Consider the following 25,092-nt stretch of genomic DNA (forward strand, 5'->3'; position numbering starts at 1 on the left):
TTTTATATAAAAAAATATATTTTCAAAGAAAAATTCTAATAATTTTAATAGGGTTTTAATTAAAATAAGATAATTATATCAATTAAAACTCTAGTCTCTCACGAAATATTTGGATATAACGTAATGAAAATATGTCTGACTATAAGTGTATTTTAACTACTGAAAATATGCATCAACGTACAATAAGGCAACCTTTTTGTCTCGAATGGCAATATTTGTCAAGGTGAAAAGGATATAAAAACGAAACATCGCGTGCGTAGTAAAGCAGATAGGAGGCAAATATATTTTGTGATGTCAGGGAGAAAAGAGTAAGAAGGCAAAAGAGCGAGGTCCCAATGGAAGCATATGCCGGAATTGCGGGGCGGTGATAAAAATCGAATACGTATTCGTAGGTCAGCTTGGCGACGATGCCCAGAAAAGTATCGTGGCGGGGACAGCCATAAAGAGCACACAGTGACGTTTATTGCTGCTCTCTTCCTTTTTCTCTCACAGCGGCACGTAAAAAACGCTCACAATTTCGAAGGAGAGCGTGCCTGCTGCTGCTACTGAGAAAAATGTAACGTCGCATTAAAAGCGAGAAATTCGCGCCAGTAATGCTTTCGACTCCTCAGTTGCAGTCGGGTAACGTGTCGGATCGAGGGAGCGAGAACTATAATATCAGGTGATTGCATAAGTTCGTGCCCGATTTAAATATAAACTTCAATAGATTATATTTTAGAGATAACACTTTTATTAATCAATTATATAGTCTCCATTCTTTTCTACAATGGTTTTCCAACGATCTATAAGCTTGTCGATTCCATTTTTGAAGAAAAAACTTGGTTTTTCTTGAAAAAAGTTTGTAAGGTGGTTTTCGACAACTTCCTCGGAATTGAGATTCTTGCCATTTAAACTATTCTGCAAAGACCCGAACTTATGCAATCATCCAATATTACTTTTCATAGTTTAGTCATAGACGCTTTCAACATAAGCCTTTGCGATATTGCCTGATGTAATATGCGTTACGCTTCGTGTGGCAATTTGTTGTACATACATAATAAACTTATGTAGATTAATTTCACGTTACGTTGCTCATTGTTTAAAAAGATGATGGTGCGTTTTTGTTATATTTATGATGTTACTAATTAAAGAGAGCTCAATTAGATAGATTCAATTATATTTCTTTATTTTTCAAAAACAGTATTTCCAAACATTTTATTCGAGAGTACAAAAACAGTATTTCCAAACATTTTATTCGGGAGCTTCATAAAGCTTAATATCTCTTTAAACAATGTAAAAGATAGACAAACTTATAATAATAATAAGTTGCGTTTTCCAATAAATTATTAGATTGTTATTTTTCAAAACAATTAATAATATATATAATTAAGTTTTATATCCACGATTTCTAATTAAATACGGTGTGCAAATAATAGCTCGTTCACATAAGAGCATTCAAAATTATGCATGATGGAACAATGGCAGTTCTGTCATGAATTATTTCTGACGCCCTATAACCAAAATCAATAAAGCTGCTCGCATCAATTTTGTTATTGTGTTTTAACGCCAATTAGTGACATCGAAGTATCGACTTTAACGGAAATATATACAACCAATTTATAAAGATATGGAATAATTTGTATGTTATATGAATGCATCTACTACTTTTTCATCAGAATTTCGACAAATTTACAATCATAAAGCTGCAAGTTCCTGGAGAATGGAAATGAGTTTTCTGCTCCGCGCAGTAAGATCCTTTATAAAGTAGCAGTACGGAATAATCCTGAAATTTAATATACGCGAGTCGCTACTGTCAGTCTGATGTATCTGAGATCAAAAGTCTTCATATTCACAGTTGCAATAAAGAGCTACATATCGATGCACTAAATTATTGAAATAATCTAATTTTACACAAAATTTCTAATAATGTTTCAACATCTAGATGTTGAAACATTATTAGAAATTTTGTGTAAAATATGCTTATTGTTAGATAATATTTTTCCAGCCGATATTAAATTATGTAATATTTTATTATGGTTTTATTTTTTTTATATCAAAATTAAATCCCAATTGTGTTTCAAATTGGATTAAAGAGTCTTATTTTAGAATTACTGTAAAAATAATTTTATTTTTCTTATGTAATAATTACGTAATAAAAAAGTAATATGCTAAAAATACATTTTTTTGGTTTATTTCCAAACTTTTATAGTTATATAAACAAACTCAAAACTTCATTAAAGCAAATTTCTATTTAAAATAATATTGATTTTATGAAAATTAGTCAATTTCAAAATAAAATTTATACTTTTATTTATATCAAATAAGCATCGTGTAAAAAAATATTATGTCCAGTTTTATATGTGCTTTCAAAAGTAATCGTATTGGCAAATTTTATGGTCGGTTTTTTATAACGTCGTTTTGTAATTTGCATACTATATATATTCACATATAACATTTCTTCTATGTATTATTATAATAATAAATAATGAAATGGCCGATTTTATAAGCCAATTGGAAAAAATTAAGCTACCCCACCGCAAAATTAAATACGTATACTCTTGACTCTTAACTTACACACTGAGTGACACACAAAATATCTCCTGTCAGTCAGCTGTAATAAAGTGCACTCAAAGTCACAAACATGTTTGTCTGACAGTAACACGCGACTATTATCGCGACTGCGTAATATGAGCGTAAAACTAGCACACGTGCATTATGCAAAACAATGTTCCGCATTAATCGAATATTTCCATCGCATATAATCTTAGTTAACGTCTTGATGCTGATGTTCCTAGAGGCGCGTAACGTACCAGTTCCATCGGTTGCAATTACTGCAAAATCGCTCTCGTTTCTAATAATGCGAAAAACCGACTCTCCATTCCGTTCTAGATATTCTCATTGTTTGTGCTTCAATGGTCGCGGTTGTTCAAATGCCGCAAAAATGCGCTTTAAATCCGCATTTTGGATCGATGCAACGACAGTGATTTGTCACGATAGATAGACGGTTATCAACTTGAATCCATTCTACTGCACATATCAGGAACGTGAAAAATGAATGATAGTTTATTGTGGAACATATTGTGCCAATTGACAAATAAATCGCTTCTGGAAGATTAAGTGACTTTGATGTGCGATATGAGATACGCATTCTCGCGATTAACTCCTTGATCAAGATCCATTTTTTCTTTGGCAAAATATTTCTTATAAAGTGCTGTCACTTATGCTGTTAAATTACTCTTGTAGTTTTTAGATGATTTGCCGCAAAAATGATCATATATTTGATAATTTAAAGATAAATTAATAATCAGTGAAATAAAAAGCAGAAAATAACTTTATATTGTTCAGTTTCATTAACGACAGAAAATGTTTGTATCACATTTGTTTAACAAAAGAAAACACATTGCAGATATTTGTTTACTATAGCACATTTCTTAACAAATATATAAAACACATAAAAATTTATAAATATAATTTATAAATTGCATTTAATTTAATATAAATTTAAAGAAAATTTTTAATTATTTTTTTGTTTAATAAAAAATTAAGTTTTTTAGAAAGAATTTTCTCGGTTGTTGAGTTGAAATTTTATCGAATTACTCAGTGGTCTGTCAAGTGTGCTATTAGTTTGCGAAAAGTAGATCTTTTTCTCAGTCAGACAGAAGTATAAGGTTGCTATAAAGAACGCTTAAGTAACAAAGAAGGGTCGTTGTTATTTCCAAGGAGCGTTACATAAGAGTTCCGTTGGAGAGCTGCTTCTCGTATCGACATTTCGCTCGCGCGGCATCCGGGTCTTTATCCCAGTATCCGTTTACGCAATATGGTCTGGATTTCGCGAATTAACAGAAGTGGCAGAAATTGTCGAAAATATTTGACCCGTTACAAATTTTAATCCTTATTTTAACACAAACACGCCGTGAATATAAGCTGTGGATTATCACCGATTCGCATTTCCAAATTATTTGGAAGCTTCAGTAATTAAGAGAGTTTGACTTGATTAGATTAATGAGATATTCGATACGTATGTACGTGTCAATATACGACTAGAGATACTTTAAGAGGTGATTACGCAAGTATTACCCACTAAAAACCCCACAGAGATAAAAACAATACGCCAAATACATAAAAAAATATTCCAACTGTTATATAACAAAAAGTTCGAAAAAATAATTGCGCAAGTATTATATATTTATTATACTTTCATTAAATGGATCAAAAATTTGTCATTTGTAATCAATTATATTATAATTACAAAAATTATATTACAATTAATTAAAATTATATTATAATTAATAAAAAAAGTTTAGCAATTTTCCATGTTTCTATTCACAGGTGTTCGATCAATATAAAGCTATTATTGGCTAAGTTGTTAATATTGTTCTGCGAGCAAAATGGATGTTGTCTATCATAGTTCATCATCATTAATTATGATACTTTCGAGTTCAACCTAGTAAGCGACTCACTCAGTTCTCTATCATGTACAAGAGTTTCAGATAAGGGATGCTTCCTCGTTAACTTCATATATAGGAGAATATGATATTACAAATTATCGCACACGCTATGACAGAAAGTGTTCTAATAAAGCAGCATAACTTTAGAAATGAGTTTAATATATAGAAATAATGAAGAAAGTTTATATAAACGTGTCTGTCTTATTTCTTATTATTTTTACGCATTAAATTGCTTGTATTGCACCCATATTAAAAACATCTTCAATACGTTTATAAATCGCGTAATAAATCTTGAAATCAAACTGGATATCTAGAGATTAATATGGTTTCGCATGAGAATAATGCAGTTCTATCCGCTTCTGATTCAGCTCCATTGCAAGCTACGAGAAGCTGTACCTTGCAAAAACGCGTTCACATTCCCTCTCGTGTTTAAGACAAGGATTCGATCTTTACTTTTTGTATATCTCAGCTACTTCCAGTAAAGGACATCAGTTAATATAAAACGATTTGCATATTAATACACAGTCTCGCGGTCTTGTCCGGGAATCGTAGTATGTCAAGTACACAGCGGAAGGTCTATTATCTAACTATATGACAGTTTCCCGATATTTTCTTTAATATATATACATATATATGTATATGTATGTGTGTATATATATGTGTAAATGTGTTTAAAAAAATATTAATATAACTGATTTTTTATTTTTGCGAAACAGGTTATCAGAGAACCTAAAAAGAAATAATAATTAATTAATTTTATTGCTGCTGCAATCTTGTTCGTGTATGAACACACGCACACACATACACACACACACACAAGCTTAGAGAAAAGAGATTTTATCTTACAATAAACTTTAATAAATTTATTAAAAATGCAAGCAAAGACACATTTTTCTTTGCTGAAAACGATCCCGGCGAGGTAATATTTATTATCTTGTTCGTAATACTATAACCTAATTAGATAGAAACGTGATCTTCAGATTGAAGAAAAATTTAAAACTATAACATGGACAAATTGGCATTTGCGCCGACAGTATATTATGGGTGAAGCGTTACGTTAGATGTAATTGATTGCCAATTATTCTGTACCGTGAGCACCATACCATCGCAAGTTTCTTACAGCGCTAATATCAATTCGTTAAGGGAGAGTAACGCACTGTTCTTTCACAGGCTGCACACAATTAGCAATTAGGTAATTCTCTCCATTTTTCCTCCGACAGTTGATGGAATACGATTTTTATATTTTATTAGCAGCAATTAGTTATTTTACACTGTACATAAAAAATTAAAACAATGTGCAGTATTTCCACTAATAGTTTAATTTTTTGCAGTTTCCTCTCCATCCTTATTTAAATATACATCTCTCGTGCACCTGCGATCACGAATATATTTCGCTACGAAAAATTCATTAATTCAATGTATTAAACTAAAAAGCTTTATTTCATTGGTAAAACAAAAATCGAATATGCTCCGCGTTCCGTAATAAAGAAACTTTAAATGTGCATGTATTTTGTTACACTTTACGAATAATCTGTATATAAATCATTATAACAAATAAAATATATGTAGTTAAACTAATGTTTTAAATAATTTAGTTTACTGATGACTTGAAATCAAAATATTTATATCGTATATTATTATTAAAACAAACATAATAAACGAGAATTTTGTAATAAATATAAATATGCGTTTTAGACAAATGCTAAAACTATTAGATAAACATAAGTTAGCTATATTTTTATTATTGAACATGCACATTATCATCACATACAATTGTTATCTTTGTAATAATCATATTTATATTTGTAAGTTTAAAAATAAAGCTGCACATTCGGTAACTCTGAAATTTATCTAAAAGAAGAAAAACGTATTCCTATGTCAACAGTTTTCGTGCGACAACTTATCACAGAGTTTTTAGTTATACTTTTCCCGAAATATTTTTACTCAGAGGAAAGGTAATAAGCATTAATTCTCGTTCTTTACCGCAGTAAGTATAAGCGCTCGACCTACTTCAAGCGTGATGCGTGATGCAATTGTTTATCTAATTAATTTAAGATTAGTTATTTTAAATAATCTTCAAAGTATTTCTGTAATACATCTAACGTAAAACGAAACTTAATTTTTTATAAAGCAATAAATAAAAACATTATAAGCAATATTAATATAATTTCATAAAAATTTAATAAAATACACATTTCTCAAATTAAAATAATGTATAGCATTTTAATAAATGATTATAATTTCACATTATATATACAAAACTACCATGAATATCCGGTATGTTTTTTTCCAAATTTCTCCTGAGATGAGCCAATTGTTGTGACGTCGACCATTGAAACAGAAAATTGATTTTTCTCTCTTTTTCTTTCTTTTTCTCTTTCTTTCTCCTTCTCCTCTACTTTATATTCTTCTCTTCGAGATAATTTTCTAACGGTCTTTTGCGCATATGCAAAGGAGGAAAAAAAGAGAAAGAAAGAAAGAAAGAACAGTTTCAATTACTTTCACACTATTATTCTCGTATATATTTTTAGGAAATTTGTCGGCACGCTATTTCGAAATGCGATTCATGATCCCCTTATATATACAAATACGCATTCTTCTTTTTTTGCTCTTGTGTGTTTCAATAAATTGTAATTTTATTCGCATTTTTAACTTTATAATAATAGTTAAATAATATTCGGGAAAAAAAACATTATATATATAATCTAGCAATATACAAAAAACTAAATATTCTAAAATTAAAATTTATAAAATGAGAAGGCAAATATGAACGAGTAAAACAAAATTGAAGAACATTCAAAATAAAAATTTCTTAAGAATTATACGCATTATTATTTGAAAATACAATATTGATCTCCAAATTTTAATTCTTTTGCAACCAATAACTCATAAATATAATAATATTGTTGTACTGTATGGGTTTACTCTTACTATGCAGAAGAAACAATATAGCAGAATATAGAGAGCTATCATGCCTGGCACAGTTTTCAGCAAAATGCTATGTATTGTTTTATACAAAAATAGATTTTTCCGTGGATCCTTGAGTTTACATTGAAAACGTATACTGCAACAGCTGTCGCATGCACTATACTATTCAAGCGGAAACAAGTTTTTAACGTATATTGCGTGACCTCGTTTTGTGTAAATAAATACTGTTATATGCAGAGAGTGCTTGCTAGAGACTGTAACCCCAAACGACATTGATGGCACTCCAAATTGGATAACGGCATCGAGAATACGCTCAATAAATTTCAACAATTTAGCGCTTAACGCAAAGGCCGATACAAACGAGTCAATAAAAACAGCATCGTGTTGGACTATTAAATATCTATAACAATCGTAATTACATTTTTTTACGTTTACTGTCGTTATATGAAACCCATACTTGAAGATGTTTCCAAAAGCACGTTGCAATGTGCTTCTCAATGAATTTACCACATGATAAACGTCATTATATATCACTATAAATGTCAACTCTTCACTCTTATGAAGCGCAAATGTTAGTTCAGCCTCGCTTGTTCAATGCTTTCAAAGGGTGGCCCTTAAATTTTGTATTGAATGTGCACAAAGTCCTTTCCAACTTGGTATAGAAGCAATCAACACATGTACTTTGCTAGAACTCCCTTGTAATCGAAATAAGGGTGCAGTATAGCGTGACGTTCGGGTTTAATATTTAGTCTATATTTAAGAGCAACACTGAGTTCATCAGATTTTTATAAATTCTGATTCTGCCAGCATGTCATGAGCTGAAGCGTTTGCAACATTTAATATGTCGTACTAGCATTGCTAATATAAATCATTGATGATAATGATTAAATATCATTATAGCTCGCCTATTGTTCAGCAACGGTTACATTATAAATTGTAGAGATATGAAATAAGATAAAATAGTAAAATAAAGTAAATAGAATAAAATAAAATAATAGAATAAATAGAATAAATAGAATATAGAATAAAATAAAGTACATATAGAAAAAATAATTTATTTAAAGTTTTATAAATTTTGATAATTCCTTTTATTGTTGTTATTGTATTGTTATTTCATCGACAAAAAATAAAAATAATAAGTTGGAATAGGTATAGAAATTTTGCGGAGTGAAATATACACGAAGCACTGACATTAAGTAGTAATAGTTAGCGTGTAGCCAGACGTTGTTTACGAGTAGTCTATTCCCTTGTGATCAGTCGCGTTTATCATCGCGATGCTTCATCTTTTAATCTCTCAGGTAATCTCTACAGTCCATAAAACACATATTATGTTTTCTTTTAAATATAAAACAGTTTAACAACACAGTAAATAACAGCTTAAACTATAAGCAATTGCATTTGTCAATGCACAATAATTAAAATCGATATATGATCCGATACATGTCTCTTATTGATTTTCAATACTAAAAAATTTTTCATTTCAGCAAAAAGAATGTTCTCCGTGTAAAATATAGATTATTTATTACTTAATATAAATATGAAGCATAATATATAAAGTATAAATCTTTGGAAAGAAACATTCATTGCACAGGCTAGAAAATAATTGTATTAATAAAAGATGTATATAAAAGTATATATATATATGGATATATATATACACTGACGGAAATGGAAATCCCAATACCAAGCAGGAGTTATGCTGGGTAAATGAAAATTACACAGAATATTTGTTTACGTAAGTATTTACTTATATAAACAAACATTCGTTAATACTCGCGCACGTTAGGCGATCTTTTTTAATTAATTTCTCAATAATTACTACAAAAATCGCAAAATGGTAAAGAACTTTTCCCCTCGATTTTACCTGTTTTAGTTGCACACAAAAGATGATTATGGGTGATCTTATATATACGAGGGCTATTTGAAAAGTTCGTAAATACAAGTCAGTGCTGCGTTTAAAATTTTTGTCGGACTTCCGGGATGGGATAAAGGCAGCATCGCTGGACAAAATACATTGAAGTTCAGAGAAATTACATTGAAAAAAAAATGTATTTAAAAAGAAAAAGAAACAGTCTTTTATTATCAGGTCGCGAACTTTTCAAATGGCTCTCGTACATATATTAGATGTTGAGATATATTAGAAGTTTGATAATTAATATATTAGATATTGTATATATATGAGAGATGCAACGAATAGTATATTCGACCAAATACCGAATACCGAATATTAGGCAAGGTCTTGTGCCGAATAACCGAATATTCGGCGAATATTAGACACGGTTTTAGCGCCAACGGCTCAATATATACTATTCGAAAACAATGCAGCGAATGCGCGGCACTCCCGACCACGCCTCCACATAAATACATTATGTAACAATAAATGTGTTTAATTTAATTTAATTTAATTAGATATATAAATTAATTAATTAAATAGTTCGGGCATGTTAAAACTACGATTCCGCGGCTGAAGTGGCAACAGTCTATTAGCTATTATTTCCTTCCATGCAGTTTTACATTTAAAACTATTCGGTATTCGGCCAAATAATAAAAACGTTGCCGAATAGGCAGAATAGTTGCCTAATTCGTTGCAACTCTAATATATATATATATATATTAGGAATTAGGATTTAGGATTATTATATATATATTATTATGTTCCCCTGTGGTTTCGCGATCTCCGCGGGCGTAACAATATAAATATAATATTAGAAATAGAGCGAGTTTGCAAATATCGCACATATCAATGTAAGCTATTGGCGGACAGATGTATTTCTTCGCGACAAAAGTATCTAATTTCTTAAACTTACTCAACATTCATTTCGGAATCCTTGGCCACTCGACAATGAACACCGCGATCCATCAAGCATTTTCCGGTCACAGGATCAGGCGGTGCAAGATTGATGTAAGGTGGCTCCTCCAGAAAGGTTATTTTAAGGTTAAACTTCTCCGGCACACCTTGCGGGGGCGTATGGCTATTGCCCGGCCAGACGATATCTTTGATATCCAGACCCTCTTTTTCCCAGGATTTCCAGACACCGATCTGTGGGCAAGCAGACAAAAAAATATGATCAGACATAACAGCAATTTTAATAAATCTATTCTTAGTGTATGTCATGTTATTAATATAAAAGAAAAAAGTATCTTTAATAATTTAATTAAGTAAATATCGTATAAAAATAAAACATAAAAATAAAAACACAATATATTAAAGAAATACTCGACATTAATTTATCAACGCATCAAGTTTGAAAATTTCAAAAGTTCTACTAGTGGATTTACTTATTCTTGTAGTTATCCATTTTGTGTGTTTGTGGTTTATATAATTATTGATGAGCATATTCTATCTCTCTCTTTCTTGTACGTGTGACATCTCTTTGAGAATGATATAGTAAAATTTTAAAATGCTACTTGACGCGTAGATCTATTTGAATAATTTAAAAGATATATTTTTTGTATAGAAAATCATAATCAGCTTCTAGAAATGTTTTACAGTACTTAAAACTTTTATTAAAATATTCGTGAAGGACTGTACAAGTAACTTTAGTTTTATTGTTTTAAATTTTGCATCGCTAACTTTTTATATTTGATTACGTATAAAATTGTTTTCAGCAAAGAAGAAAACGTCAGCGATGAAAATGTGATGTGATACGGTGATGAAATTACGAAGTTCTTCCGACACTTTCCTGAATCGTTTTGTGACGACTTAGTACGAAAGCAGAGTTAGACGAACATCAATATAAACTGAAATTCGTCATGTACTTCAATCGCTTCCCACGCATATCGTCTCTTACTATCGGGCGTGCAATTTACTTCCTATTCAGATGAAACTGTGCTCGGTAATGGAGCGCCATTAGTCAACGTCGAGATGAAAATTTTATAATACATCCATCATTCGCCAATCCTACCATCTTAGAAAATTTATCATTGCGCGATTATGATTGGTTCAATTATAACTTAAAGAGGACGGATCAACTACGTCAAAAGTTAATAAACCTAATACATTTTGAAATTCATGAGCTTGAAGCACAAGATTGCGCACAAAGCACTTTAGTCTTTTAAAATATAAGATTAATAATTTATTGATGAGTTACAGTAAAAATTTGCCTTGTAGAGTCAAAACTTTTATTTTCATGAATTTTTGTGTACAATCATTATACTATTTTTGTAGTACAGTCACTATACAAAAGTTAGTTGCATATAAGATAATATTTACGATTTTGAGATTAAGTTATATTATACAGGGAAAAGCTTTACTTTAATTTTTAAATTAATTATTAATTTTATATTTTAAAAGGCTAAAAGTGCTTTTTGTACGCAATATCAAATTCGTGAATCTTAAATTATATCAAATTTATTAACTTTTGACATAGTTAATCCGTCCAGTTCCTTCTGTAGTTACTTTGTAAGTAGAAAGTAAAATATATATATAGGATAGAGATATTATATTTAAAAACATTCTAGAAAGAATATCTTCAGAAAACGTTAAAATTAGAAATGGATATTATTAATATGTTTAAATAAATATCAATAATGAGAATATTACATTGTTATTGATATATAATCAACGATTTATTAAGAAAAACACAATTCCGCCACAATATATAATTATCAAAATTTATTACAAGATATCAAATATTAATTAAATAACTAATTTATTAAATTTCATACTTATTCCCTTTCAATATTTTAAGAACTTTATTAAAGTTTCGCATAACAATTTGAAAGCAAATGAATTAACAAAATATGAAAACAACGTGGATATAATTTATAATGGCTATTAAAATTATTTCCACACGCCGGATATTTCCACATGTTGAAACTCATCCGAGTAAAAATATGTGATCATTTTGCATCGGCGACTAACAAGGATAATTTTAAAATTGCATTTATATCTGCTTTTCTGCATCTTCTTCGCATTGCATTCTTGAAAACTATGTCAGAAAGTAAAATCCGTCGATCTTTAGTTATTATTATGCACACTAAATAGAGTTATTTACGGTACCATCATTATAATTATATACTGACAGAAAATGAAATCCTAACACCAAGAAGGAGTTATGCTGGGTGAATGAAAATTACACAGAATGTTTGTTTACATAAGTATTTACTTTTATATAACGCAATATAATTCTTATGTAGAATGTGATGTCGGAAATTCATTTTTTGTAAAAATGCTTATTAAAACGTAAAGATTTAAATCGTAATGATTCAAATCGTAAATCATGAAAAAAATGTGTTTTACACTTGCTCTTTAATACAGATGTCGACAATATATCGATAATATTGATTTCTGATAATTGAAGATAAATTCTCGAGCTTATCAAGAAAGATATTTCTTTATTATAGGAAAAAAGAACCAAACAAAGTTTGTGGAAATTATCCGTTAATTCAAATTTTTTAAAAAAGTAATATCAATTTTTATTCTTATTACATGTTATCGAAAATCAATTTATTTAAAGTATTCAGAAGAGTAGACGAGATAAAATTTTTTTCGCGCAATTACCGCCATAGAAATTTAATAAAAGTTTAATTATAATGTAACAAATTATGATAAATTATAATGAATACATTTTTAATGAAAAATCGTGAACTTCATTAATGTCAAATTTTAAAGAGATATAATTTTTATTTCTTCCTTTATATATATTTCTTCCTATGTGAAATTTTTAGTTTTACATAAAATATTTTTAATTCTACTTTTTTTCTCTGTTTCTCTTTTCTGAAAAAATTATCTACAATATTTATATTATTTTAACTTTAATTTTTTAACTACGTATTATAGTATGAAAATATAGTATGAAAATAGTATGAAAATCATATAGTATGAAAATCTAAACAGTGTATTAATTTCCATTGCACTTCTTTGATTATTCATCGATGTTTGTGTGGCGCATTTAATCGAGTGTATTCGAACGCGAATTGATTTATTCTATGCATCCCAAAATGTCCGATTCAAAGAGGTAATTTTACGGCGATGTAAACAAGAGGCCGAACTAAACCAGTTTATTTGCACATAACCAACATAACGTTCACGCTGTTCATTTCCATTATTTCTTCGTATGTATTGCGCGTTCCGTCGGCAGCCTTTTTCCGTCAGCCGTCAAAATTTATTTGACAGTCATGTACTATAGCAAAGAAAATAGGTGGTCCCTCGCGCAAAGTACATAGCAACTTCCTAGGGGCAATAAAACGAAATTGCATCGCTCCGGCGTAAGCGGCACCTAACTTTTGAATATGTAGAGCCTTTACAGGCGATGCACTTCGATGCGGACGAGACATCTACATATTAGAAACCGATACTGCACGGGAGAATAGGGTTGCACCAAGCGTGTCGTCATGAAAATTCATACGCGCCTATATACGACAGCATGATCGTTCACTTTTCATTCCTACGACTGAGGAGAGATAAACAAAGCAGAATGCTCGATTTTTTGTTCGATAAAGATCTCTTTCCGGAAGATTGGAGATCCGAAAGCTTCACGCATTCGTAATTTAAAAAAATTTGACGTCATGTGCATTTTCAACTTTTCTTTTTCATCCACTTTTTCATCGGACTTTCATGTCTGTAAATTAATATCAAAAAGTATAGATATCATGTGCTTTCCCCGTCAGCCGTCAAAATTTATTTGACAGTCATGTACTATAGCAAAGAAAATAGGTGGTCCCTCGCGCAAAGTACATAGCAACTTCCTAGGGGCAATAAAACGAAATTGCATCGCTCCGGCGTAAGCGGCACCTAACTTTTGAATATGTAGAGCCTTTACAGGCGATGCACTTCGATGCGGACGAGACATCTACATATTAGAAACCGATACTGCACGGGAGAATAGGGTTGCACCAAGCGTGTCGTCATGAAAATTCATACGCGCCTATATACGACAGCATGATCGTTCACTTTTCATTCCTACGACTGAGGAGAGATAAACAAAGCAGAATGCTCGATTTTTTGTTCGATAAAGATCTCTTTCCGGAAGATTGGAGATCCGAAAGCTTCACGCATTCGTAATTTAAAAAAATTTGACGTCATGTGCATTTTCAACTTTTCTTTTTCATCCACTTTTTCATCGGACTTTCATGTCTGTAAATTAATATCAAAAAGTATAGATATCATGTGCTTTCCCTTAGAAAAGATTCTTCTCAGATTATACTAGAATTACGAGGCGCATACGTATTGTATTCATACGTTAATGCATGTTTACGCGAAAGCCGAACAAAATTAATGAAAGCAACCTCAAACAGAATATGCGAATGGGAAAGAGATACAAAGTAGGATAATTATAAATTTCAGAAGAATATAAGACCTGTATATATAACATAAACAATTATGCATTACATACTATTTACAAAATCTTTTTCTTATATTTAAATATAGAAAAATAGCAATTAAATAATAATAATTTTAATATCTGATTCTAATAAATCATATTTATTGGTACTACAAATATACGAAAGACATTATACGCCAATTCTCATATGTTTATTTTCGCGCATTTATCAGATCTCCGCATTATATTTATTTTAATTCTTGGTAATCAAATTAATATACATATGTATATATATATATTTCTTTTGTTCATTACCCAATATATGTATATTTTACTTTGTTCATTACTCAATTAATTTAAATAGCGGATCGCAATATAATGCGAGTCGATGAATCGCAGGAAACGCTCGGAAATTAAACTTTTGCTGTGGGAAATATCTCGCGAAATGGCGCCCGCTACAAAACGGCGGTGATGAATTAATGACTATATTAACATGCTATGAATTAATAAACAGGGTACGTTTCATTACGCAGGCTCGAAATTATACGGTTAACTATGCCGCATCATGTGATATGCGGTAACGCGTTCTTTGGCGTTGATATTCTCTGTCATGTTTAGTGTCAAGCCAATCACAAATGATCTTTTGACGCGGTGTCAACAAGAATGTAACGTAAAATCTCATGAAATCTCCTAATTATAGCAATCTCGTTAGCGCATCGTGTTCGCTAATTATAAGTTTTGCCCGCCTGTTTCGCGGCATGCTAGCAGTTACATCTTGTTAACCAGTTTATTACTCCGTAGTAAAACACAAACTTTCTAGTACAATAATTATAGTCAAGAGACATTGCATATTGACATATCGAGTATATGTACGTGAGAGCTATTTAAACGATAAATATTATTTACCGTGCGTTAACGCCACTTTAAATATGTATATTTATTAATTTGAGTAAACTTATATTGCTTTTTTATCAAGAAAACAAAAGATCATTAATTTGATAATTTAATTCACATAGTAGGTTTCTATAATAATACATAATCTAAAAAAATAGGTAATATTTATCTTCAATAGTTATTAGTTTATAAACAAATCAGCAGAAAAATTACGAAATAATGCAGACTTAGAAATTAGAAGAAAAAATTCCGTAACACACATAAAAGATTTATAAAAGCAATTCTTTATGCTCTATTTATTTCTGATATAAAATATTGTCTTGCAAACACAAAAATATATGTCGTAAATCAAATATTTTTTCCAAAAAAACATCATTTTCCATTTAGCGCAAACAGTCCTTAACTTTTCACAATCTAACTGTTGAAAAATATTTTTAACATGACTTTGTTGAGCTTTTAGTTCTTCCTCTTTAGCTTTTAGTAGCCTTTAGTAGCGTCCTCTCCTCGGTTACGATATCCGGATATATTTAAGAATTTAACAGTGTGTGATACGCAAAACCGCTTTATCGGATTAAGGAGTACCGAAAAGTCCTCGACCAGAAGAGTTAATTGGCCCATGAGGATTTTGACCGCGACACAAAGCCACCACAATGGCTATCCCTTCGATAAGCCCGGTTAGGTAAAAGGAAACGGGGATTATACCGTGCGCTGTACATCGTGTACGTTTTACCGCAATCGTTTGCGACGATACATCCCACGGTATTTGGCGCGATTCCAGGCGTCCCGTTGAACTGCCCTCTAATCTGCAAAACTTCCGACATAAATTTTCCCCTAAGAACCTCCTCCCTCGAGAAGGGACAACTTTCAAGCTCGTTTGGAGGCCAGAGATTCCCGAGGACATTAGAATCGAAGAGGTGAATGGAAAAGGACGTAACTCGAGCAACTCTTGGCAGGAGAAAAAATATACGCGGCACGTGCATGTCTCGCGATGCTGTTTTTCACCAGAAGTTTTGAGAGTTATTATCCTCCGAATTGCTGACGAGTCCAAATATTTATTAGCAAATAAAATTGTAGAACGCCATAGATTACATATGCTGCGGTTTTCTATCCTTCTTTTATTACGGGATTATACTCGCATTTCATTAAATCATAATTAATTAAGACAATAATAATCTTCTTGATCGAGAAAACGAAAAAAAGAGAAAGAGAGAGAGAGATTAAGGAAAACATATCAATACAGTTACAAAATATAACAATCACAAAGACAGAAGAATTGTAATTAAATATAAAAACATAGTTATTAAAACTTATGATTCAAAATAATGTACAATATATAACAAAAAGTTACAATATTCTATAATAACTTTTTTATGATTAATAAGTAGCTTAAAACAAAATAATTTGATATAGTAAACAATCATACATAGTAATTATATAAATTTTTAATGTGTCTCTGTCTTTGATCTAATGAAAAATATTAATTTAATGTAACAAAAAAATGAAAAATAGAATCGTATTTATTAAATTACAAACATATTCATTAAAAATTCTCACTCTGTATTTATATAAATTCAAAAATCTTATAAATATTTTATTTATTAATAATGCAACATAGCCAGTACTAAAAAACTATAATCACAAATTCTCTCATACAAGCAAATACATTAATTTGAACAATTCCCCTATTCTATTTCATAGCAATTAATACCATCGATGAGTAAATGGGAGCATCAGGTAACGCTATTCGAGCAATTTCGCTAATTAGCTTTGTACGCGCCACACGTGTCTTAGGTAGTACACGCGGGCATCATTGCATGTGTACAACATGTGCGAGGTATCGAAAAGCTTGAAGTGACCGCAATGATATATTGGGTCAGATGGTTAATTCCGAAGTCCGGCTTGCGTACCTGTTTCTCTCTATTTTCGACAATTAACTAATTATTCTCCTCCTTATAGAACTATAACCATTCACGCGCAATCAACGCCAACTGCTACCAGTTGCATATCTAAAGATAACTCCTCTCATTCTTCGGTCTTGATTTTCCGTATCCTGATGGCAATGCCAAAAAGATTTGTAGAAAATTTTTATTGTGACATATTTTGATCGAAGTGTCAATAAGAGACAAAGATTTAATTGCAATAACCATATGTGACACATCTGACACCACGTTCGTTGTTTTTTACGACATATGACATATACATATATTATTTGACAATATATTCTAATTTTTGCGATTTTGAAATGTGCATTATAACTCAAAATTAAAATTCTTTTAACAATTGATTGTATGTTCAATAATCCATTGATTTTTAAATTTCTACGTCATTATTTATTATATTCAATTATATTATTTTTTATAATCTATCGATTTTATATCTATTTATTCTAATTTTTTGTTGCTCTGGTTCTAGTAGGGTGCGCGTTACGCGAGCACGCCATTCATGTGTTTTAGATGGTTTATTATTTCAGCTATTAATTATTACTATAAATTATTATGTATGTATATATATTTATATTCAAAATATATGTATATAATTTTAAACCTTTACTAAATTTTTGTCTATAAAGGTCTAATAGATTTCATTTTATTTTTAATAACTCATTATTTTTTAATCATAATACTGGTTTCATTCATTTCAATTAAAAAAAAAAATTATTTTTATTATATTTTTGCTTGAGTAATCTTTATATATTTATTTTTATATTGTAGATACCTAAAAAAATTTAAATATTTTGGACATTATTTATCACTTGCCTGCATGCTTTCAGAAAAACAATAAACAGAATAAAAAAATAATAAAAAGCAAAATATTAATTTTTTTTTTTTGCTTTCTTGTCAACAAAAAAAACGCACCACCATTATGCGACTGTTGACGAAAACAACATATTGCAAACAAACTTTGTCACTGCATGCTTGTCGACGAAAGCAATTAACATTTTTAATACTTTGCACGTGCACATCTTTTGCTTTTACAATTTTATTTTCTACACAGTTTGAATAACCAATCAAATGTTCGAAAAAAATAGAGAACAATGTGATCTTCGAATTTTTCGATAAATATCAGATAAAGTCAGGCATTTTATCAATCTTTTTATTATTAATTGGTTGTATTTTGCTTTTCATATATTATATTTTTAATTGTTAACAAAATCATCTTTATTATAATGCGCACAAATATCAAGAAACAAACTGTGGAATTAAATAACATAAGCAAAATGCAATTATTCTTAGGTGGTATAAATAGTTGAAGTATATTGTAATATATGATATATATATTTGTTGAGTTATATAATATTAATTGACTACTTTATATAAATAAAGAATTTATCTCGAAATGTTCAAAGGTTTTCTAGTTCAGCAAGTCATTCTTGTTTGTCATTGTTGTTGACTCCTCGGAAACCTCACCGTGATTGATTTTTCTTTCTCCGCCATTCTTGTTATTTTGCTTTTGCATCGAAGGTTTCGCGATGTAATCCTTCGGATTGCCGAAGATTCTCGATATCCATTTAAAAGAATATAGGACGAAAAAATCGATATGACTGTAGTGGCAAAAATAAAAAGCTATCTTGGCGTAAAATTGGCAGGTTATAGGACTCCGTCGTTGTAGTTTACATGCTATAAAAAATCGATTTACTTCTCGATAGTCTTATGCGTATAATAAAAATAATTTTTCAAACAATTAAGAATTATAATTATTTATATGTTTTATAATTATAAATTTATGTTAGTATTGTAGAATAAAAAATGTGCTTACGGTACATATATTTTTAACTTATATAAATAAAATAAGACCAGTATTTTTTGTCAAAATCTATTGTTTATAATCGATACAACTAGTGCACAAAGATATATTGATAGCAAGAATTTATATATTTTTCTATATTCTCGACCAATAGCTGAAAACAATGTTGTTTGAAAGAACAAAGAAGGAAGAGCAATCGGCTAAAGTTGCCGTTTGATCGAACATAGAGTTCAAAGTGAATTGTTCATCCGCATTGAATTTCGCGAGATTTCGTATTGCCAAGTATTATTAAACTCACGTCTTCAATTATTGATTAATATTTTAACATTGATTTGCCGTGTATTACACGGAAAGCGTTATTAAACGCTTCTGAAATTGAAAAAAGTATCATAATATAAATTATAATAATTATGACAAATGCAAAAAATATTTTCTTATTAATTTTATATATAATTGTATACAATAATTGGTATTTTTATATATAATATTTAAATAATGTAACTCTCTCTCGTGTATTCTGGTTATACATATAGTTTTCTGATTGATGAAATAAACCAATAAAGAATATATAAGCACTATGAGACTTCCATAATAGTTTAAAATTAAAAATGAGAAATTTCCATATTAAATAAATTTAAACGTAAAATTAATTTTTAATTAAATTATTTTGTAAATTAGCAAGCCATGCTTAAGACTGGGAATAAAAATAACTTTATTATTTTCTCGAGTATACTATGTAATGCGATTTATCTCACTCTGCAAGTAAGAAGAGCATGTTTGTAACATCGAACTTAGGGGTGAGTGTCCGCCGCATGTACCTTCATGTTGTGTACAGTTGATTGTCAGAGTCGTGCACGTTATCCTGCTGACGAATGAGAAACGCGTGTACACTAATTAATTCTAACTCCAGCTTCCTAAGCGACGACCTAATTTCGCACGATTACGCGAATTACAGAGAGGGCGCGGACTTAACTGCATTCCGACGCGAGTTTGGCGATTCTTGAATTAAGGGAGGATAGAGGGGAGGGGAGGGGGAATGGGTATTTAGCACATACATATACCTAACGTGATTAGTCGATCGACGCATTTCACGCGCGATGCCGCTCGACGATACCGGACAACGATCGGACTTTGATCCGATAATCCGCTTATTTTGCAAAAGCCAATTTAGTAGCGAAATGTGCGGAAAACACGCGTACATCGGGAAAATAATGCGTCAGTATCGCTGAAATTTTGCTATGAACACCAGATATCCATTATCTATGAGAATCCCCCATATAAGAATAAATAAAAAGAGACGTGTACATGCGTGTGTCGAAAGAAGATTCAATTTCCTCCAAGTTACAAATAACTGCATTTACAAATTGGACAAATCCATTTATTGATAAAAAGCATCCTGTGCAAAAAATAATCGATGGAATAATTTATGAAAAAAATATTATAAAGAAATATAACATTTAATGTTCTTGCAAGAGATAAACGCTACTATATGTATATGATAAAAAAAAATATTGCATTAATATAAATAATTATATGTTAATATAATATTTTTATATAAACATCATATATATTTATGTGTAATTATACAGATAAATTATATAAAATGCAGTAGAGTACTTTTAGAACATTAATGGAAATATAATTCTTTTGCAATTTTTAAAGGATGATTGAATTTAATTATGTAGATGCTTTAAAGATGCTAAACGTTTCGTTGCCTTTGAGCCTCTAATAAATTCGTAATATGAAACAATCCACGCTCAATAGCTTTATTTATGCCATGTTGATGTGTACCTGACGTAGCATGAACTATCAACATTCTAGACTTATTATTTTCTGTAAAAAGCCAGGTTCACCTGTCAGTCTACCTGCTTTTAACGGCTCTTTAATCAAATAAAATTAAACAAAATTCTGAGTTTATTATATTCTAATTTAAAAACATGCGTTTTCTTTTGTATCTATGTATTACGCTACCGTTCGCCTTTATCAACTTGTCAGCTCGATCTTACGCCGGAAATACCCAGCTCGCCTTCGATATCTCTGGTTAATTATTTCTAGCAGCGAAACGGAAGAACGTCACTGTCAAGGAAATAAATGGGAATACGGGATCTCGATATTCTCTGAAGTCTGTCGACAATGATTTGTGCCAACATGATATGAACGAAAGATATAATTAGAAACGAGATGTCGACAAGCGTAGTGCGAGAAGCTCGTCAAAGCGGCAAAGTGCTGAGACGATCGTCTCCTTTTGAATTAAAAGAAATAATTTAAATTGTGACCTGCGCGCAAATTGTTAGAATTGAAATGGGTGTCGCACGGGTGTCGGGATAACAAAGTTTCGCGTCCCGTCGCGCCGGTCGCAGGATAGTTAATGAAATTTTAGCGTAGCTTTCATTACGTGACGAGCTAGATGCTAGATTAATAGCGTTTTAATTATAGCTTCGCAAAAATAAGCGTGGATAAATAGGTCATGTATGAAAAATGTTAGATTTGGAGAAATACTGCAATCACGTCTCTTTCATTCAAGAGAAAATTTAAAATTTATTTTAAAAAATTTATATTTTGTGCAAATATATATCATCTTGAAAATATATATTATCTCAAAAAAAACTTTAGATATACATATATATATATATATATATATCTTAACATGTAATAGTATCATGTAACATGTAATATATATATATATCTTAACATGTAATAGTTTTTTATAATTTTATCGTAAAATTAACAGTCTAAAAATATAAAGGTTTAAAAAAAGGAAACTTTGAAGAATGATTTGTCTGTTACAATTTTATAACATAAACATGAATCATAAATGTTTTATAAACAAAAAAGAAATATATAATATTTATATAATATTGAGTTGTCATTTTTTACTAAACGTAATAATGGATTTCTAAATCTGTAATGATGTTGACATGAAAATATAATAATGTAGTAAAATAATGTTACGCGTAAAAGACTTCGCAGAGCTGATATTGAGCGCAAAAATATTAGAATAATATTTTATCAAAGCGCAAACTAAAAAGTATCGCCGATATGAATCATAATATATATTATAAATAGCTTGAGCATAAAATATCTAAAAATTTTATAACATACTTAGCAAGAAAGAAAATATATTTTGGCGGTAAGATCAATCTCCAAACGGCAAACTTATTGAAGCGGATAAATGATAAATTCTTGCTTGTGTCGAAACATCGCTGTTCTTACGATGCAACCGTTTGAAACTTTAATGAGGTGACGAAAGAATTTCTCGGAAATTGGTATGCCGAACAAAGATGGATCCATGTCGCGAACAGAACGTTAAAAGATTAAACTTCGCTAGAATTCCCATCAATTTTGCGAAACTTAATACTGCTGTTAAAACTTACAAAAAAAAAAAAATGAAAATTTCTGATAGATGCTCAACGATATATTATAATATGACGATGATTTCAGAAAAGTTTATACATAGACAAGAAAATGTGCATAAAATGTGAAATATATATATGTATATACATATACCTATATATTTTATTTACGTATTTTATACAATTTAATGGTTGTATAATGAATAAATCAATTAAATCGGCAGCAATAAATTGAATAATAATAAAATTGAGAATCTTGAATAAATTATTATTAATGAAAAAATAAAATAATAATTATAAAAAATAAATAATAATTTCCAATTAATTTGCACAACGCAAGTAAATTTTATATATTTCATTGTAATGTAGTATTTTTCATTATTCTTGTTCTTTCAAATGCACATACACATTTATCTGTCTATATTTATTTATTTTGTATAAAGCAATGTACTAACTGTAGAGGATAACAGAGCATAAAAGATATAATTTATCTGTGTAATTAGAGTTGTCTAACGCTATATGTATACAAAAATATAAAATACGCTATTATACATTCTACTACATAAATCTTAGAACATAAAATAATAGAATTCTACAATAAAAGAATATCTCTTCCGAAATAAACACTCACGTGCATTTCATAATTCCATGTATTCAAAAGAAATAGTATTGAAAACCGTTTGAAAGCTATGTACGGATTTTTTAGTACACAACTTTATAAATAACTCATACCACGAGCTCTCTAAAAAGAATTCTCCTAACATTAAGACGATATCTTCCTTGTCGGAAATTTCCATAGCGCGCGTTAGAGGATACCATAGTAATATCATCCGTGGCGAAGCACCACGTAATATTCTCTCTCTCGACTATTGCGTACGTGACAATTGTGTTGCTATCGTTTCCGCTGGCAATAGAAGCTAGTGCATCTTGAAATATCTCGCACGGCAATTCATAACACGATTATGAGTCGTTCGACCAAGCTTGACAATTTCTAGAAAGCATTGGCGCGGCAGAACGTGCTTAGCTCGCGATGAAAATCCGAGCGACTGAAGCCAAAGAAGCCTTTGCTATCGCATTAATTTATTACATGGGTGATCCGATGCCGCACAATGAAAACGGTAAAGAATGCGGATTATAATGAGATTGTTCTGCCGATTAATAAAGAGGCACTTTGCGACTCTCGTTCACTTGCAAATGCGTTCTCAAGAGGGATCGCCGGACGCAAAAGGAAGTTAAAGTTTACCGCAATTCTGCGGCTCAGTGCCGTAAATCCGACGTAACGAAAGAGACGATCGCGATGTTATATATAGCGCGTTCCCTTTGAGCCTTTTCGGCATCGAGGGCGATAAATTCTGCTCTTTTGCTCGATAACGCCTCATCGGTACGAAACCATTTCATGCGCGACGACGGAAAAAAATCTTCTGGCCCATTGCGTATTTTTATAAGAACTTTCTTTTCTAAAAATTTAGATTTAACGAATTGTGTTAAGTTTATAAATTTATTGGCACTATTTTATAATGAACTAACAGAACGTCCCTTACATGTAATACAGACTACCGTATTCCTAGTCAAAAAATAAGTTTTGTCTTTCTGTGGCAAAATTTCCGGAAATGTGTCGTTGTCGAGATAATTTTTTAATACATTAACACAGTGAATTTACTATTCTTTAATATTTTGTGTAAAAATTTTGGTTGTGTAACAATTAACGTTGACCACAAAGGAAAGAAATTTTCAGCACATAACTGCTATCCGTTTGTGATTTTTTTTTTTATTGCATGTGTGGTTTTAGTAGAAATTTTTAACATTAGGAATTCTTATTGTTTGTTATGCAAACTTTATGTAAATACATGCAAATGTCTAATTGCATTAATAGTGTTGTAAAGAAATTTAGTATTCGGAGTTATAACACCGGGACTCTAGTCCTGATGCAATGTTTTAATTATTCATGCGTCTTGTGTATTTATTTGTAATCTCTAAGCTGTATTTATGTATTCTTTGGCATAACTAGTAATAACTTTCAAAAGATAAAGTTTCGAAAGGTAAAGTGCATGCAAAAAAATTTGGATTTACCTCCTCCCAGACAAGCTGCTTGCTAACTCCCGGTCGAAGGTTCATAATTTTCAACTCCGCCGCCTTTAATACACCATCTTGAGTAAACTCCACGTTTGGCTTTCCTTGATCACCTTCGACGGAAACGTTCTTCAGATATCTAGATAGAGAGAATAATAGAACGTGTTATATAATATATTATAATGTGTATATGTTATATGTAACGTAAAAGGTCGCTCTCTTTCTCTCTCTCTGCACAGGTATTTTATAAAAATTATAATTAAATATACAAAAATAAAATTAAAAAAACACATTAATATCAATATATAAAATTTTGACATTTATATAATAAAAATGTATATTATATATAACTCGTTAAAATTTTGTGAGAAATATTATAATATGTATTGTGATGTAATATATATAATAAAT

General features: G+C 30.4%; 1 protein-coding gene across 1 annotated transcript in view; it reads right to left on the minus strand.

The window, feature by feature from the left end:
* Positions 1 to 25,092, minus strand: part of LOC115239241 (glutamate receptor ionotropic, NMDA 2B) — a 109,839-nt gene that overhangs the window by 16,514 nt on the left and 68,233 nt on the right. Inside the window, exons 6-7 of the mRNA XM_029813656.1 lie at positions 24,682 to 24,820; positions 10,163 to 10,395 (exon numbers count right to left, since the gene is read on the minus strand). Coding sequence (XP_029669516.1) covers positions 10,163 to 10,395; positions 24,682 to 24,820 — 372 coding nt within the window. The remainder of the gene's footprint in view (positions 1 to 10,162; positions 10,396 to 24,681; positions 24,821 to 25,092) is intronic.

The sequence above is a fragment of the Formica exsecta genome, unplaced genomic scaffold (genome assembly GCF_003651465.1).
Source record: "Formica exsecta isolate Colony F162 unplaced genomic scaffold, ASM365146v1 scaffold37, whole genome shotgun sequence".
NCBI classification, from domain to species: domain Eukaryota; kingdom Metazoa; phylum Arthropoda; class Insecta; order Hymenoptera; family Formicidae; genus Formica; species Formica exsecta.